General features: G+C 39.2%; 2 protein-coding genes across 4 annotated transcripts; one reads left to right on the plus strand and one right to left on the minus strand.

Moving 5' to 3' along the window:
- The first annotated feature begins 4,313 nt into the window (after positions 1-4,313).
- Positions 4,314-7,834, plus strand: cbx8b (chromobox homolog 8b). 3 transcript variants are annotated; one of them, XM_060918618.1, is made up of 5 exons: positions 4,314-4,424; positions 4,600-4,643; positions 4,876-4,941; positions 5,071-5,137; positions 6,251-7,834. In XM_060918618.1, the coding sequence occupies exons 1-5, from the start codon at positions 4,356-4,358 to the stop codon at positions 7,100-7,102; spliced, it is 1,098 nt and encodes a 365-aa protein (XP_060774601.1). In that variant the 5' UTR covers positions 4,314-4,355; the 3' UTR covers positions 7,103-7,834. The 3 variants fall into 3 exon arrangements, with proteins under 3 accessions (XP_060774601.1, XP_060774602.1, XP_060774600.1); XM_060918619.1 differs by lacking the exon at positions 4,876-4,941; XM_060918617.1 differs by having other exon boundaries at positions 4,373-4,424; positions 4,600-4,941.
- A 4,640-nt stretch (positions 7,835-12,474) lies between these two features.
- c4h17orf67 (chromosome 4 C17orf67 homolog) lies at positions 12,475-17,764 on the minus strand. Its single transcript, XM_060918068.1, has 3 exons — positions 17,710-17,764; positions 12,803-12,891; positions 12,475-12,591 (listed from the first exon to the last, which is right to left on the minus strand). Exons 1-3 carry the CDS (start codon positions 17,759-17,761, stop codon positions 12,475-12,477), a joined length of 258 nt encoding a protein of 85 aa, XP_060774051.1. The 5' UTR covers positions 17,762-17,764.
- Between the last annotated feature and the right edge of the window lie 714 nt (positions 17,765-18,478).

The following is an 18,478-nucleotide window of genomic DNA, read 5'->3' on the forward strand; positions in this document are numbered from 1 at the left end:
TTTCGGACTCCGGATTTGACGTTCAGCTGTTGGTGTTTTCAAGCTTCACAGATTTGCAGGACAAGATTTACCCAGATAAACTCTGCATTAAATAGCTTAAGCAAATTCCTTTCCCCTGTTCTCACGTCCTTTTTTGTCCGAGTGATTTGGTTTATTTGCTAAACAAATATGAGGTTTGTGCTGTATGAAGGTGCCACCTCATCGCTCGGCTTACTGCGGGTTCAACGCTGATCTGGTGTTTCTGTCTGTGCAGCGTGTCTCATGTTCTCCATGTGATTGTCAGGGTTTCCTCCGGGTTCTCTGGTTTCCTCTCACCTCCTCATAACACACCAGTAGGTGGATTGGCTGAAATAAATTGCCTCTAGGTGTGAAACATTTACGACATTGTTTTATTGTAATTCATCATCAGCTTCAGGAAGTGTTCATCGGAATTTTGCATATCCCAGGAACTCTGTGCATGCGGCTGGAATAGAGTCGAAGTTTTCACACATTTATTCATACCTGGGGGTGGTTTAGTGTCACCAGAGAACCTGAAGGAAACTAACACGGGAGGAACAGGCACAAAAATTCCACAGACAGTAACCTGAGCACAGGCTGGAACCAGGGATCCTGGAGCTGTGAGACAGGTGTCTCACCACAGCGCCCCCTGTTGGAAACTTTTGTACATGTTGATTGTACACTGTAAAAAAAAATCTTGTCAAATTTACAGTGAAAAACTGGCAGCTGTGGTTGCCATTTTTTCACCGTAAAAAATACAGTGACAGTGTATATGGCTTTACGGTAAGGTATATCAACACTTGTAAAAACAACAGTTTGAAAATGTTCAATTTTACAGGTATTCAATGTACAATAATCAGTACATAACTGTTAATTTTACGGATATTCATTGTACAATAAACAATGATGGTTACAAGCAATGATCTACTAGACAGATATTTTTTTTTTAGAATTTTTTTGGGCTTTTTTCACCTTTATTGGATAGGACAGTGCAGAGACAGGAAATGAGCTGGAAAGAGAGACGGGGAGAGATCGGGAAATGACCTCAGGTCGGAATTGAACCCAGGTCCCCAGATTCATTGTATGATGCCTTAGTTGACTGAGCCACAATGGTGGGCATGTTTTTGTTTTTTTAACAGGGCAATGATGTAATTTTAACCATCACATTCTGTTTTAGTCTTACAGTTTGTCTGTGTTTAAACTACAACAATTTGTAAATTATACAAAAAAATATGATCAATTCAACATATTCTTACTGTTAAATTAACAGTGGTATTTGGTTAGGAGTTTTACAGTATATTGATGTAAATTACACACTGCTTCATTGTTTTTGTATTTACAGTTTTTTTATGTCATGATTTTACATAAATTCACTGTTAATTCTACGGACATTTTTTACAGTGTAAACTTCGATATTCTCCTGCTCTCCTGGCTCTCCTGCTTCCACTAAGTTGGACCCTTAGAGTGTACTCCCACTAGTTATGGCTGCTTTGTAGCGGGCCTGAGTACAATTCTTCCCTGCTGTCCTACACTCACATTACGCTTTATGTTCCAGTCCAGAGTATGCTTACATCATCATGATGCAGCTTTATTCACTCACTACAATCTGTGTTCATCAATAAGCTGAGAACCAGACCCATTATTAACCCCAATATGCTCCAATGAACTGAAACATGAACACTTAGTGTTTGAGTTCCATGCACTTAGCAGTCACACTGTGCACGATCTCAGCCAAACTGTGAAGTGAACCACACCTGAGCACAGTATGCAGTGATCACACTCGTCAAATGAACAAGACTTTGGGGGTTAAACATGCTTAGGTACACTATGGATCTCTCTCTCTCTCTCTCTCTCACACACACACACATTTAGTTGGCTATACACTCTCAGAAAATAAAGTGCATTATTGTACCTTTAGGGTAATGGCTTGTCACTGGATCAGCTCCCTCTAAGGTACTTATTTGTACCATTTATATACTGCTTGGTAACATATAAGTACCTTTTTGGCCCTGAAAAGGTTCACACAGTTACCTTGAGGTCCAATAATGAGCCCTGGGGGTACGTTAGTGTAGATGGGGACAGAAATGGACTCTGACATTACACCTGTTTCTAACAGTGTAGGTCTGAATGAGTGTGTAGATGAGTGTGCGCATGGTGTTGATTGGTGTATCCCATCCTGGGTGTATTCCTGCTTCACACCCTGTTTCCAGGATCCCAGGACAAAACAGCTAATGAAGATGATGAAACTGTAGTAGGTTGTTGACAGCATGCTTAGCACTGTCGCCTCACAGCAAGAAGGTTCTGGGTTCGAGGCCAATGGGGCCTTTCTGTGTGGAGTTTGCATGTTCTCCCCATGTCTGTGTGGGTTTCCTCCGGGTGCTCTGGTTTCCCCCACAGTCCAAAGACAGATGGTTAGGCTAATTGGCTGCTCTACATTGTCAAGTCAAGTTTATTTGTATCGTGCTTTTAACAACAGACATTGCTTCTAGCAAAGCAGCTTCACAGAAAGTTAAAGACTTTAAACATGAGCTAATTTTATCTCTAATTTATCCCCAATAATCAAGCCTGTGGTGATGGTGGTGAGTGAGGAAAAACTCCCTCAGACGACATGAGGAAGAAACCTCAAAAGGAACCAGACTCTAAAGGGAACCCATCCTCATCTGGGTGATAACAGATAGTGTGAATTATAAATAACTGGTTTCTATAACTGTGTCCAATAGAGTCACTGAGTATAACTGTCCATAGTTGTGAATGGTTGAGAGAATAAATCATCATCTAACACCGTCTCTGCCTGTGGCACTAATATGCTTCCAAAGCTTCCAAAGTTTCCTGTTATGTTTAGCTTTGTAAAGGTCATGATATTAAGACCAGACCATTGGTATATATCGTCTCGCCAATGCTTTCTCAATCTTCCTCTGTTCCATTTGCCTTCCATCGTACCTTTGACACAGATCTTAGCAAGTCCTCTTTCTGCCTGTTTCACATGACCAAAAAGTTTGAGGGTTTTGCTCTTGATTACATTCATTATGGGAGTCATTTTAGTAGCTTCAAGAAGATCCTCAAGTTTGATGTGGTCTGTTAACCTGTGGTTTGTCATGAATCTCAAAATATGGTTTTGAAAAGTCTCTATTTTTCTGTACAGGTTTGACATCCAGTTTACACATTCTAGTCCATGAAGGACGCCTGCTAAAATGTATATGTTGTAGATTTTGCTTTTGATATGAAGAGGAATCCTTTGAGAAGTTAAGAGATCTTTGTTTTTGTTAAAGGCAGCCCAGCCTAAACCTATTCTGTGGTTAACAGCAGTAGAACCAGCATGATAACTTATGACCAAGGTAGACAAACTTGTTCTATAGCTTTGCTGTAAATTGTGAGGTGTAAAGGCAGATTTTTATTTATTTATTTATTTATTTATTTATTTATTTTGCTGTTGACAGGCATTTAGTTTTGGGGACGTTTATGTATCACCTGACTTTGCCAGCATGGGCAGCTAGTGAACCAAGATACTTTTGTAAATTGGAGAGGAGAAAACCTCTATAAATAATTCGGTAGAAGGCGATGGGAAATCAGAATCAGTACTGTACTTCTTCCATGGAAACTCGGACCTGCCATCAGGCAGAGCGCTGAAGAAGAAGAAGAAGAAGAAGAATGCAGATTTGGGCTTTATAATTATTCATTCACAGCTCATAAGGACATTAGATTAATAATAAACACAGCTTTTATTATCATGACTTGTTATTAATGATAATGATTTCTGCTCTTATTATTATTACAGAACAACAGTCTTACCATGACCACAATCAGAGGCTACACACACACACACACACACACACACACACACACACACACACACACACACACACCTGAAATGAAAGGTGCTAGAATTAAATGTATGGGTGCTTGAAGAGAATAGAACAATGCAATGTAAGAGCCGTATGTGGTTCCTGAAGGACCTGCCACTGGGCTCCGTGATCTTACAGTCAGGTTCCTTCTTGGTGTCTCATTTCCCATCATCAATTATTTTCCACAGGATGTAAATGTTCAGTTCAGTGATGCACCAAAATGCACAAAGAAACCACTAAATGGTTGGAGAACCCTCCATTAGGAGGTACTTCCAGAAGCCAGAGATGGTTCGTTGTGTGTGTGTGTGTATTGTGAACTTTATAAATCTCACAGCGTCATCTCAACCTTCTCGTATTACACCGTGTGCGCAAACATGTGCCGAATGAAACCGACTCTGAAGCTTTGGAGTCGACTCTCCGCTCCCAATGACGAGGCTCGGAGAATCGACTCTTTTTGGCATCGAATCGACCGAGAAGGCTCGCCTGGTCCGGCTAAAGCTAACGGGGGAAGAAAACATGGAGCTGTCTGCAGTCGGAGAGAGGGTGTTCGCTGCCGAATCCATCATCAAGCGGCGGATCAGAAGAGTGCGTGTTCCACTGTCGAGTCAAATGTGCCATTGTTTCAGAATAATTTGCTGAATGCATGCGTGTGTGAACGTGTTATTGGCATTACAGCTTCCACCAACACCACCACCGCTGCTGCAGGCTCGAGCTAACCACAAATACATGTTTTTCTTCTCTTGCATGTGTGATGGCGCAGGGTCGGATGGAGTATCTGGTGAAATGGAAAGGTTGGTCACAGAAGTGAGTATTTAACAACAGACATGGCGATCTCTCTCTCCCTCTGTCTCTCTCCCTCTTTCTGGGCTCTATTTTAGATGATGTGGTTTGAGATGCCGACGATGGCTGGCTGTCAAACCAGAACCAGCTCGAGCGGCGCACATGCATGCACACACACACACACACACACACACACACACACACGCTGCAGCAGCAGGCTATTAAAAACAACACATCCCATGCATGTTCCTCACAGGTACAGCACCTGGGAACCGGAAGAGAACATTCTGGACTCTCGGCTTTTTGCTGCTTTTGAGGAAAGGTAATCTGAGACAGAAGCAATGCTGTGAAATGAAATGCACGGTCATATGTTGGTCATGTGGTTCCCCTTCATTGGTTCTCAAATGGGCATGGCTGCTTTTTGTGTGTATGTTTGTTTTTCTTGCTCCAGGGAGCGTGAAAGAGAACTGTTTGGACCCAAGAAAAGAGGACCAAAACTCAAGACCTTCCTCATGAAGGTACAGGAACTGAGAATGAAGTGACAGTGTTCAAGAGCGCATGATCGTTATTTAGCTTTATTCACGTAGATTTATTGTCATAAAGAAATCTTTACAAAAGGTTCCAGTAGAAGAATCATTAATTGTTCCTCAAAAAAACAAAACACAGCACCACCATCACCAAGAAAATCTCTGAAGTGTAATTTCCACATCATACATTTCACATCACATGAAGGTTCTTAATGCTGCAGACTCAGAAACACAGACTTTTCCTTCTTCCATGGGTCACATTTTGTATAAACCCTTTACACAGCCTACACACTAAAGGTACTAAAGTACTGTTTTGGTACCTTTATTTCTAAGAGAGTGAGAAATGTCTCCAGCGTCAAGATAAACATCATCAACACACATTTACACCAAAAGCTCAAAGCTGCTGTGTGTGATTTTGATTGTGAGCTGAGGTTTCTACAGAGGTTCTACTTGGAACCTTTAGAGAAAACCCAGGCCTTCTAGCTACCTCAGAAATAAAGGTACTTTCCCATATATATATATATATATATATATATATATATATATATATATATATATTTCAAATTATGTACCTTATTATGAAATTAGGTACCTTATGTAATTTTTAAAGGTTTCCAGATGAAATGGGTACAAAACATGTGTCCATGATGGTACTGTCCCAGATGACGAAGAAAAGTACAGTTTGGTACCTTTTATTTCCAAGAGTGATGAGATTATTGTTTACCTGAAAAGGCTTCTTTATGATAATTATGTTTTATTTCTCCATCACAAGTGTTTGCATGATGGTTCTTGGTGATGAAAAATGATTCTCCAAAGGTACTAAGCTGTATTGTTCCATGTTGCTGGGGTGGTACCATCAAGTGTACCTTGGTTCTGTACCTTGGTTTGCTTTGAAAGCGGCATGTTTAAAGCTTTAAGGGGAACTATATCTACATTTCCAGGTGAAAGATATTAAAGGAACCACCCCAAAGACAAGAGTGTTGTAGAAGAGCCTTTTTAAGAGCACACAAAAGCATGTTTAATATTTATCATCTTTATACATCTTCTTGTTTGAAAATGTCTGTCCTGGTTGTAAATCTATAACCAGTTGTCATCTCGCTACAGGCTCAGGCCAAAGCCAAAGCAAGGTCCTATGAGTTCCGTGGTGAATCTTCACGCAGCATCCGCATTAACTACCCAAACCCCGAGCCTCTGGTGACGCCGAGGGCCAGAGAGGGTCTCCGCAGTGTTGTCCCAACCATCTTCCCTCCCAGCACAGTGAACCGGGGAGAAAGCGTCCGACCCCCCCACCAGGAACCACCCCGAGATCATCGTCCCCTTCTGTCACCGAGAACCGAATCAGACAGGATGGGCCACATCCCCAAAAAACGGGGTCGCAAACCCAAGCTGTTCAGAGAGGGCTACGCGAGCGTCCTCCACTCAGAAAAGAGCAAGATGGATGAGTCCATGTCGGGCATCCCATCCAAAATGGCGCGTCTCGAACTGGGCGAGGACGACGAGGACGCTCTGAGCGTGAGGTCTCAAAAGCGACAGAACCCTCTCCTTTTTCCTCGTCGGATGATGGAATGGACCAAAACAAGTGATGAGTGCAGGACTCGAGAGCACTCTGGCAGTCATTTCCACCGCAAGTACTTTAAACACCTCCGACATCATGGAGCATTGAAACATGGAGACATGTCAGCCATTAAACATCATCATCCTCATTATCATCATCATCATCATCATCGTCATCATCAGCATCATCATCACCAGCCTTCACTCATCGCTAAGATCCCCATGGCACGGATTCTCGGAGAACCAGAGGAGGAAGTGGACCAGGAGGAGGACGAGGACACATGGAGACCCTGCTTCAGCAACGTGGAGAAGGTAACGATTACAGACGTGACGACAAACTTTTTAACCGTCACCATCAAAGAGAGCAACACGGACGAAGGCTTCTTTAAAGACAAGAGATGATTCGGTTCTTGTGACACACTTCGATAATTCTATTACAATATTCCACCTGAGCTGCAGTATCGTTACCAGAATATCGTCCATCTGGAGAACAGGATGAGGAGTGGAGGATAAATAATGAATTATGAAGACAAACCTGAGGAATATTTTCATAATCATGTAGAATCATTTGAGAATTACTAATAATGATTGTGACCAGTGATAATGTTATTACAATGAACATTTAAAATAAAGATCTCAGATTTCTTTTAGGGTCAAGTGACATGTGAAGAACCATTTTTGATTCCCTGAAAACCTACTGCAAAGTTCTGGAAGCATTTTATTGGTTCCATGGTGAACTCAAGATTCCCAGCTCAGTGTACACTGTTTTTTTTTTTTTTTAGGAAACCAAAAATGGTTCTTTTTCACTTTCCGTGTTGGTTTTAAAGCCCGTAGTCACAACCACAAAGTGTTTGTTTCTGCTCCTTTCTCATCACCATGTGCTGTATTTGATGATCTCGAGATATGAACGTTTTATTCTGTTTTCTGTGTTGAACACTGAACCGTGATGGAGGACGTGCTCGAGGAGAAGTTTGCATGCACTAGAAAAAGCTTCAGCTGTGAGCTGAATCAGTGTCTGGGGTTATAGATGTGTATCTGTTTGGCTCCCGGAGCCCTGTTCCTGTAAAAAAAAAAAAAAGACTACATTTTTAAAAAAAAATCACAAATCATATACTAAACTAAATATATATGACACTATTTGTGTGTGTGTGTGTGTGTGTGTGTGTGGTGGCTTGGAATTTTGCGAACACTGAATTGAGTTTTGCTTGTTTTATTTAATTTAATTTAATTTAATTTTACAAAAACAATCATATTTGACTTTATTTAAATTTTTGAAAATTAATTTTAAAACTGAGTATTTTAAAATTCATATTTTAATTTTATTTATAGATGAAGACACAGTAGATCGGAGTATTTGTCTTCTATAGTCTTTCTTTCTTTCTTTCTTTCTTTTAGCGCTTGACAAAGTGTGTAACACTCAGTAACATCCATAACAAGCTGCACGAAGTTAAAAAAAATGATCATTTTTTTCAGAGAAAAGTTCAGGGATTTTTTTTTTGTTGTTGTTGCGTAATTTAGAACCTGATCAGTGTTCTCAAGTTATAATAGGCTGTCACATATTTAAAAATAAGTTTGCACATGTTTCTGAGAGAGATTGATTGATAAATTTTCCATGTTTCACTCTTTGCCAAATGAAGAGCCGATGCGCTTTTTGCGTTTTGCTCTGGTGCGTAAAATCGTGTCTGATTTCTCTATAAAAGTGTTCTGGTGTAGAAGATGAACACTGAGTCGAACTTACTGCACTGGTTTTCTTTCTTGTGAAAAGCTCATTGATCTGGAGAACTGGGGTCACTATTTCTTTCTCACTTTTTTTTTTTTAAAAACCCGAATAAGTTTGTGTGCGCAAAATGCAATTAATTAATCCTTTCATTCTTTTATTTTATTTTTAATTTTAACTACTTAACACTTTCGGGGCAAAAATAAAACATTAGCCAGTGTCTATTATATATTTATCTTAATATTTTAAGCTGTTATTTTGAACGGAAGGAGGCTGTAAATTATTCTGGAATTTTCTCAGAGCGTTATTTGTTCACTGCCCTGCCCGGATCACTCAGCAACACCTTCTCATTATTTTTCTTCTCATCACTCTTCAGGAAATTTTAAAACCAGAGGCTCGTCTTAAAGTGTTAAAGTGTGAAATTGATGTTAAAGCGACTGAAAGTAAAACTGGGAATAAAAACCGGACAGAATGCAAAAAGGTTCAAACCTGAAATCTACACAAATGTTCTGGACTCTCTCTCTCTCTCTCTCTCTGCACATGGTGAATAAAGATAAATACAAACAAAGAAATATTTTCATATTCTCTTCGATCGACACGCGGACATCATCAATTTCCGGTCAAACAGCTGGGATAGGCTCCAGCTCGCCTGCGACCCTGTAGAACAGGATAAAGCGGCTAGAGATAATTAGATTATTATTATTATTATTATTATTATTATTATTATTATTTGGCCTTTATCCTCCTTTTATTCGGGCTGATCATTTCCTGAAGACCCCAGTGAGACCTTTAGAGCACAGGTAACTGTAGTTTCAGTGAAATATGATGATGCATCATGAAGAGGGAAAAAATAATGCTCAAAAAAACCCACGTCTTCCGGTTCTATAAGTGCAGTGAACATCTGTAAGCGCGTCTTTTCAATTAAGGATAGATCCATGTTTCAAATAATATCGAGCTAAATAGCACGTCCAGTGAGGTCTAATAAAGCTAAATAAATGTCCTTAGTTATTAGGAATAAAGAAAAAAATTCTAATGATGGCTATGTGATGAAATCAGACATAAAAAGACACGAAGAGAAATGCAAAGCAGATGTTTATTATTGGGATAAGCATCTCTAAATGCATGCATTTAACACGGGAGAGGGGCGGGGCGGGGATGGATAGGGGGTGGGTGGAGGAGGAGCCTGCTGGGATGAATCGTATCTGAGATTTGAGAACATATTTATTTATTTTTGCTGTGTTTGATGCTATAAGCCAAAAATATAAACTTTTCCTTTGCCTTCACTGTCCAGGACCGACATCATCATCATCATCATCATGTTCATCCTGCTGAAACAAAAAAAAAGGCATTAATGACCCTAAAGACTGTGTGTTCGACCACATAACTGAAATATTTCCCAAAATAAAAGAATCCTTTGGCCTGAGTTTCAGTTTGAAGACTCTGAAGGATTTCTACAGAAATGTCTAATCTCAGATCAGACCGGTGGCTAAATGTATGATTCCTTTCACATAACAACATGAGGAGGATCTTCTATGAGGAACCTGTGACCTGAGACAAATAAATGAAGTGCAAAAATTTAGTAAAGGATAAATGATCCGGAATCAGAGAGCGGAGTAAATATCACCAGGACTGCAGGAAAATCCTTAGAAATAAAGAGAATCAAGACTTCTAATCTTAAATCTCAGATTAAAGTGGCTGTATGAAAGTATTCATGCCTGAAAGTGAGGTCCTCAGAGTGAAGAGCAGCGATAGGGGGCAGCAGTGAGACAGTTCAGATGCGCACGTGTCTCAGGTCGGAGCTCTTACACAGCTCACATTCATGATAAACTTTTTCATTTAAATGAAAGAATTAATCAAATCAGTATACAGATTGCTTATAGACAAGTATATTTGTGAAATCTTCAGTGTTTCATCATCAACATGTGAAGGAGCTTTTGGTAAAAACTGACTGAAATCATTCTTAATGAGACTCTTTGGTTAAATTATAAATGTAAATGATTGGAAACAACTTTATATAAATCTTGTACATAAAAAAGTGGAATATCTCAGTCATGAAAATTTTATAACCTTAAAGCTAGACGGCCTTTCGATTTCATAAAACCAGTGAAATTTAGTTCCGTCTGAAATGTGGTGATTGTGATATCTGTTTATTTCTGTAATATCTCACAAAATATCAGGCCATTCTGTGGCTGGGAAGTTATTTAATTTGAGGGGATTAAAGCAAATAATGTGCATGAAATCACTCGCTTGGCGCAGTCAAGCAGACAGAGGAAGTCCGTGTGCGCATGCACAGGTTTACCTTCTTCTTCTTTTGGGTTTTACGGCAGCTGGCATCCACAGTGTTGCATTACTGCCATCTACAGGTTTCCCTTTGGCGTGCACTGACAGTTCCATCATTCTGTCGCTAAACGAACAGCTGATCACACCGAGGTGCTCGCTGAGCGCCCATATTTATTAGTTTGGTCCTGCGTTTCCTTTCCTTCATATAGAACATAACGTCTTTTCTTCTCACTTTCTTTCCGTTACTGTAGTCGCTCTTTCACATTTCATTCGCACACTCACGTCCTCCATTTTTTTCTCCTGTTTCAAATTTGTATCCCACAATGCCTTGCGTGAACGGGGAAAGCCCACCACGTGATGTGATGCATGATGTAGTATCGTGAATCGGGTCATGGTGAAGCAGGAAAAAATAGCAGAGAATTTAGAGTCACATGGAGATAAATTCATTAATTGTTCTGTTTAAAAAAAACGAATACAATTGGAAGTCTGTGATTCGAATTCAGTAGCTTTCGGTCACTAAACAAAAAGAATTGGATGGCAGGGAAAATTCTTTTTATGACCTACAGTTGAAAAATCTGGAAGGCAGTCTAGCTTTAAAATAATTGGCCACAGCATGACCACACCCCCTTCTGTGACGTCAAATTAATTAAGTCAAGTATTTGCAGTGCAGCATTTCCTTTATTATCTCAACTTTACCTGAATTCACCTTGACTTTAGGTTTATTATTATTAGGTTGGAATTGTGTTTCCAATTATTATTATTATTATTATTATTATTATTATTATTATTATTATGACAATTTCAATGCTACAGAAATGGGGTGTGGCTAAATTAACATAATTTGCAGCAATAAAACTCATCCTACTTCCTGACATCATGCTTAATTAAGATTTGTTTCAATAATTATTAACTCCTACTTCCTGCTAAGAATTCCTTAGAAAATTTGCATGAAATGTTTTCACTCCCAGGTTTTGATTTCAGAGCTCTGGTTCCAGTTTGCGATGTTACGCAGCAACTCAGAAAAAAGCTTCACCGCTCGATTTCCACGTCTCTGTGGTGAAGCTGAAATCTAGATCTCTGGGTTAAACCTGTAGAACTCTCATACAAGTCATGCAAGGTTTAATTCTAGGATTCTCAGCGAAGCCGAAGTCGTAGAATTCATGTTTGAAGTGGAATTCCAGAACTCTCATGTGAATCAGTATTTTAAAATTCTTGAATAATCTTAACTCTCATGTGAAACTGAATTATAGTAATTCTAGTGTGGTAAAACTCTAGAAGCCTCAGGGAAATCTGAATTCAGCTGACGGTGCTTCACTTATTTAGACAAATTGTTACAAGCATTGGCGCCACTTCAGCTTGTGGGCGTGGCCTTTGTAACAACTCTACGCACATTTAATGAGAGGGCGTATATGACAGGATAAGATGAAACCATGTGTATAATTTTTCTTCCTTTTTTGTGGAAAATAATTGCATGTAGGAATTAACGTTCTGAGTGGGGAACTGAAGAAACGTCAGACCACATGCACCACAATGTTGATCAGATGAATCATTAGATAATAATAATAATAATAGTAATAATAATAATTGCTTGGATTGGTCACTTTTTTACAGCATCAAACTTAATTTGTGAGAAAATCTTAACTGAAATGTCAAGCGTGTACGCAGAATACAAACGAAAGCCTGTCGTTTTGTTGCGTGAATGTTGTAGTCCCAAGATTATGTTTAAGTTCAACTTTGTTGCTTTGTTGTTGTTTACCTACACGGAGATATTGAAGGTTTAAACGGGGTAACCATAGTTACGGTTACAGCGAGGAGCGCAATGAGGGTTCAGCCAGTTTTCAAGGTTTGTCTCACGAGCTCTGAGCTCCAACTGCTGCAAATACAACATGTATTCCTACAGAGAGAGAGAGAGAGAGAAGAAAAATATATATATAATTGATTTATATAAAAATATCTCATTACATTATTTTTACAGCATTGCTTTGTTATTATGGAATAAATGAATATGGGATCGAAAGTAATTATGTGAAATAATGTCTTATGATGCTACTGAATGTGTAAGTGTGTGTGTGTGTGTGTGTGTGTGTGTGTATTGGCTCTCGTACCCTCATTGGCTCATCAGGATAACCTGGTTTCTGTCTCTTGCTGCGGAGAAGTTGCTTTGCGAAGCTCTCCTTCACCACAGGATTCGCTTCTTTGGGAAATAATTACGTTTCCATGTCAGTGAACTGTGTTCAGTGTGAACGTGACTTTTAACACACACTGTGTGTATGTACAGGATGATAACACACTCTGAACCATTATCACTAACTGACTCCACAGATACAGTGCCTTGAAAAAGTATTCATACCCCTTGAACTTTTTCACATTTTTCCACCTTACAACCACAAACTTAAAAGTTTTTTATTGAGGTTTTATGTGATAGACCAACACAGAGTAGCACAGAATTGTGAAGTGAAACGAAAATGATAAATGGTCTTCAAAATTTTAAACAAATAAAAATCTGAAAAATGTGGTGTGCATTAGTATTCAGCCCCCCTGCGTCAATACTTTGTAGAGCCACCTTTTGCTGCAATTACAGCTGCAAGTCTTTTGTGGTATGTCTCTACCAGCTTTGCACATCTAGACACTGAAATTTTTGCCCATTCTTCTTTACAAAATAGCTCAAGCTCAGCCAGATTGGATGGAGAGCGTCTGTGAACAGCAATTTTCAAGTCTTGCCACAGATGCTCAATGGGATTTAGGTCTGGACTTTGACTGGGCCATTCGAACACATGAATATTCTTTGATCTAAACCATTCCATTGTAGCTCTGGCTGTATGTTTAGGGTCATTGTCTTGCTGGAAGGTGAATCTCCTTCCCAGTCTCAAGTCTTTTGCAGCCTCCAACAGGTTTTCTTCCAGGATTGCCCTGTATTTAGCTCCATCCATCTTCCCATCAACTCTGACCAGCTTCCCTGTCCCTGCTGAAGAAAAGCATCCCCATAGCATGATGCTGCCACCACCATGTTTCACAGTGGGGATGGTGTGTGCAGGGTGATGAGCAGTGTTAGTTTTCCGCCACACATAGCGCTTTGCATTTAGGCCAAAAAGTTCAACTTTGGTCTCATCTGACCAAAGCACCTTCTTCCACATGTTTGCTGTGTCCCCTACAGGGCTTCTTATGCCTGTCTTTCAACAATGGCTTTCTTCTTGCCACTCTTCCAAAAAGGCCAGATTTGTGGAGTGTACGACTTATAGTTGTCCTGTGCACAGATTCTCCCACCTGAGCTGTGGATTTCTGCAGCTCCTCCAGAGTGATCATGGGCCTCTTGGCTGCTTCTCTGACCAGTGCTCTCCTTGCTCGCTCTGTCAGTTTAGGTGGACGGCCATGTCTTGGTAGGTTTGCAGTTGTGCCATACTTTTTCCATTTTTGAATGATGGATTGAACAGTGCTTCTTGAGATGTTCAGAGCTTGGGATATTTTTTTATAACCTAACCCTGCTTTAAACTTCTCCAGAACTTTATCCCTGACCTGTCTGGTGAGTTCTTTGGTCTTCATGATGCTGTTTGTCCTTCAGTGTTCTCTAACAAACCACTGAGGCCTTCACAGAACAAGTGTATTTATGCTGAGAGTAAATTACACACAGTAGGACTCTATTAACTAATTAGATGACCTCTGAAGGCAGTTGATTACACTGGATTGTATTTAGAGGTATCAGAGTACAGGGGGTGAATACTAATACACACCACATTTTTCAGATTTTTATTTGTTTAAAATTTTGAAGACCATTTATCATTTTCGTTTCACTTCACAATTATGTGCTACTCTGTGTTGGTCTATCACATAAAATCTCAATAAAAAACTTTTAAGTTCGTGATTGTAAGGTGGAAAAATGTGAAAAAGTTCAAGGGGTATGAATACTTTTTCAAGGCACTGTATTGTAGTATTCATTCCATCCACTAGGTGGCAGTGTACAGCTAAACTGAACCAGTAATAACACATTAAATAATTCAGAGAAAAAGAGTTGCAAGAAACCAGCTCTCCACTTTATTTTAGACCAGCTCTTACGCTACGATAGTCCCGCCTCCTGTCCTCGCACCAACACCATGTCTGTGTCCGAAATCACTCACTAATCACTATACAGTGGACTATATAATGAGGACGCCATTCTGTAGTGCTGTCTGAATGTATAGTGAGGATTATTACACCCTATATAGTGGACTCAAAGTATCCCACAATGCATCACGAAAAGTAGTGTACAACAATGGTTATTAACCAAGCAATATATCCCATCATGCATTGTGGTTGTGCTGAAAGAAATAAAATCATAAGCCTCAAATTTGATTTAATACTTTCTTTCAGCGGCGAAGAAGAAAGAAAGTATTCAGCCTTGATTTAAACAGAACTGAAAGCTGCAGGTACTGTGTATTGATTAATGTGGGAAATACGCTCAGTATAATACGAATTTATCACAAAAACACACGCATGCGTTTATTATTCTGAAACCCACCAGCTGACTGATCTGACACGTTTTAATTGTGCGACAGTAATGACGTAAATACCAGCATGACGGACTAGTGTCCGAAAGAGTTTTTTCATTTTACCAATGAGCTCACTATATAGTTCTCATCTCATTATCTCTAGCCGCTTTATCCTGTTCCACAGGGTCACAGGCGAGCTGGATCCTATCCCAGCTGACTACGGGCGAAAGGCAGGGTTCACCCTGGACAAGTCGCCAGGTCATCACAGGGCTGACACATAGACACAGACAACCATTCACATTCACACCTACGCTCAATTTAGAGTCACCATGTCTGCGGACTGTGGGGGAAACCGGAGCACCCGGAGGAAACCCACGCGGACACGGGGAGAACATGCAAACTCCACACAGAAAGGCCCTCGCCGGCCACGGGGATCGAACCCAGGACCTTCTTGCTGTGAGGCGACAGCGCTAACCACTATACCACCGTGCCGCCCCTATATAGTTCTCTATACAGTAATTCCCTATATAGTGAGTAGGGAGAAGTGAACGAGTGAGTGATTTTGGACACAAGGAACGTCGTTTTTTTTTCAAAACTTTACTTAGAACATACAAACAAGGCACTTCAAAATCACATACAGTTCCTTCTTTTAGTTGAGCAAAATAAAAATAATAAATAAATAAAATAAGGTAATATAAAGAATAAACATAAAATATAAACGGCTTTCTCATATTAACTTAAAGGTATCAGGTAATGAAAACGACACAGGGCATGTCTGTTTGTAGCTATAAACATTTCTAGCTAGTTGCTTCAGGCCTCCGAGCCACCAGGGGGCCTCGTAAGAATGCATAAGTTTTAGGTCTCTGCTAAAATGTCAGTGAGATCCCACAAATATTCAGAAACCACCTCAATTAGCTGAGCAGAAATTTTGAAAAATATAATAAATTAAATATTCTGTCAAAACATGTGTGGACAGAAAATAACATGTCACACTCTATGGCAACTTTGGAGCTTTTTATTTATTTGGCTAGGATAAAATGAATATTCATGCTAAAAATGAATGAATATGTAATGGGTGTGAGTGAGTTCATCCCAGAGCTGGGGGATCAGTCCACACTGATAAAATCCATAAAAATGTTCGTTAGTTAGTTAGCGAGTGAGTGAGTTATCGAAGTTGTAAAATGAGGGAGGAGTGACTTGTTATTAACAAGAAGAAGAAGAAGAAGAAGAAGAGATTTTTCAGTTTGGTTAATTAAGATAAGCTGAAGTTAGCTGGCATGAAGAAATCTAGCAATTTACCTCCTTTGAGAAACTCAGCTAACTTGGTGTGTGTGTGTGTGTGTGTGTGTAAACTTGTAATGGACGAGCATAGCTTAACATATTTAACTAATACTGGTGGAAATGTGTTAACAAGTCTTATTAGCATTGTAACTGATCTAGTGCCATGGAAGGTTCCTGCATGATTAGCTTGGAACCAGTGAGGCTGATATTTCAAAACTGTACCTTCAGTTTGCTAATTTCTAGGTTAATAATAATAATAATAATAATAATAATAATAATAATAATAATAATAAATCTACAGTGATGTGAAAGGAATTCTCAGATGTCTTCAACATCAGACTGTTTTGTTTAAATAAACTAGACTTGTTTATTGTTATTTTTTGTTAATTTTTAAAATCAGATTATTTTCTTAATGCATGTTTCATCAGGTCAGTGTGTAAAACACGATGTATTTACTCAGGTACAGCTAAAATACTCTATTCATACTGATTTATAACTGAATATAAATGAATGTAAATTTATTGAGGACTCTCCCCCATCCTCTCTCTCTCTCTCTCTGAACACAAAGTGCTCATTCATCCCGTCCCGTCCCCTGGGAGCCCCCCGTGACCCGTCCCTTGAACCTGGAGGCTCCGTTCTGGCAAAACAGCCACGTAGCAAACACTTCACACCTTCACTTTACTTCCACACACACACGATTTTCTGTCTCGTATTCACAGATTTATCTCGTCATATTTATGCCGTACTGATTCTGATGTTAGATGTGAGGAGTAAACATAAAAATGTTGATCTAATCCAGAAAATATTCAGAGAAACAAAAAACATGCGTCCCAGGTTCATGAAGAATCTTTACATTCTCAGATACGCAGGAATGGAATGTTATTGAAACTGATTTTAATTACTATTTGAGTGTTTTGTATCAAAACTTCATATTTATTTAAACGCGGATTAGAAAGTTTATGTTAAAATTTCATATTAAGAATTTTTTCTTATAAAAGATCACTTGCATTCTGATTAATGAATTTATTTCAGTTGATTTGTATTCACTGTTTTTATTTCATTCATACAGCAGAATCTCATCGCGCTCAGCTTCCAGTGATCTCAGTAAATCTGTACAAGACAAAAACGAACTTTTGCTGCTTGTTTTTAAAGATGATTGCTTCTGACTTTACAGAAATGTGGGTCTGGGTGATATTTATGAAATTAAAACACACTACGGTGTATTTATTAAACATACAAATAAGTGTTTTTCAAATAAATTCACAAACCTGTGCAGAAGGTCAATAAGACCAGGCAGAGGAGAAACGCGAACGTCTTCATGGTCAGCTCCTGTTTCAGCACTGCTCACTAACTGATGGACTTTCTTTCTTTCTTTTTTTTTTTTTTAGGGGAGGAAACCAGATGTGCAGCTACGTCACATGTCCAAATATTATGACATTTACACCATGGCGCTGCTGAGTTCTGGACTCTGGTTGGTCAAGAAAGTGTTGATTAATTCTCTATAACAGCAGCTCTGAGAGTAGTGCAGGGTTATATTAATGCTCTTAGTCTGATTCGTTATCGTTTCTATAGTAACAGCTCATGTACAGCGGACGCTTCGCTGATAATAATCAGATTTTTTTTTTTAAAAAAAGTGTGTATGGTGAAGTTTTCTAATCAGAAAGAGAGAAATTTAGTGTTGACAAATTTCTGTGGTATAAGAGGAATAAAGCACTTGGCTACCACTTCAGGTTATGTTGACAGTCCATGCTATGCTGCGTGTTATCGAAGACCTTTAGTAATAAAATTCTTACAGCTTGCGTTATCTTCACTATGACCTCATGTTTGGTTTATTGAGTTTGAAGATAACTCGAATATTAACATTTAATACTCCAAGCTATGCTAACAAACTAAAAATGTGCTCCTGCTAGCTGTGTTCCCATTTAGCTAACATTAGGACGTAGCGTAACATTGTGATAATCCCCTAATGTTAGGAATACCAGCAAGAGTTACGAGTTTATTAATAAATATTACATTTTTTTAAAACAAAAAAGTTAA

Source organism: Neoarius graeffei, chromosome 4, assembly GCF_027579695.1.
Source record: "Neoarius graeffei isolate fNeoGra1 chromosome 4, fNeoGra1.pri, whole genome shotgun sequence".
In the NCBI taxonomy this organism is placed as follows: Eukaryota; Metazoa; Chordata; class Actinopteri; order Siluriformes; family Ariidae; genus Neoarius; species Neoarius graeffei.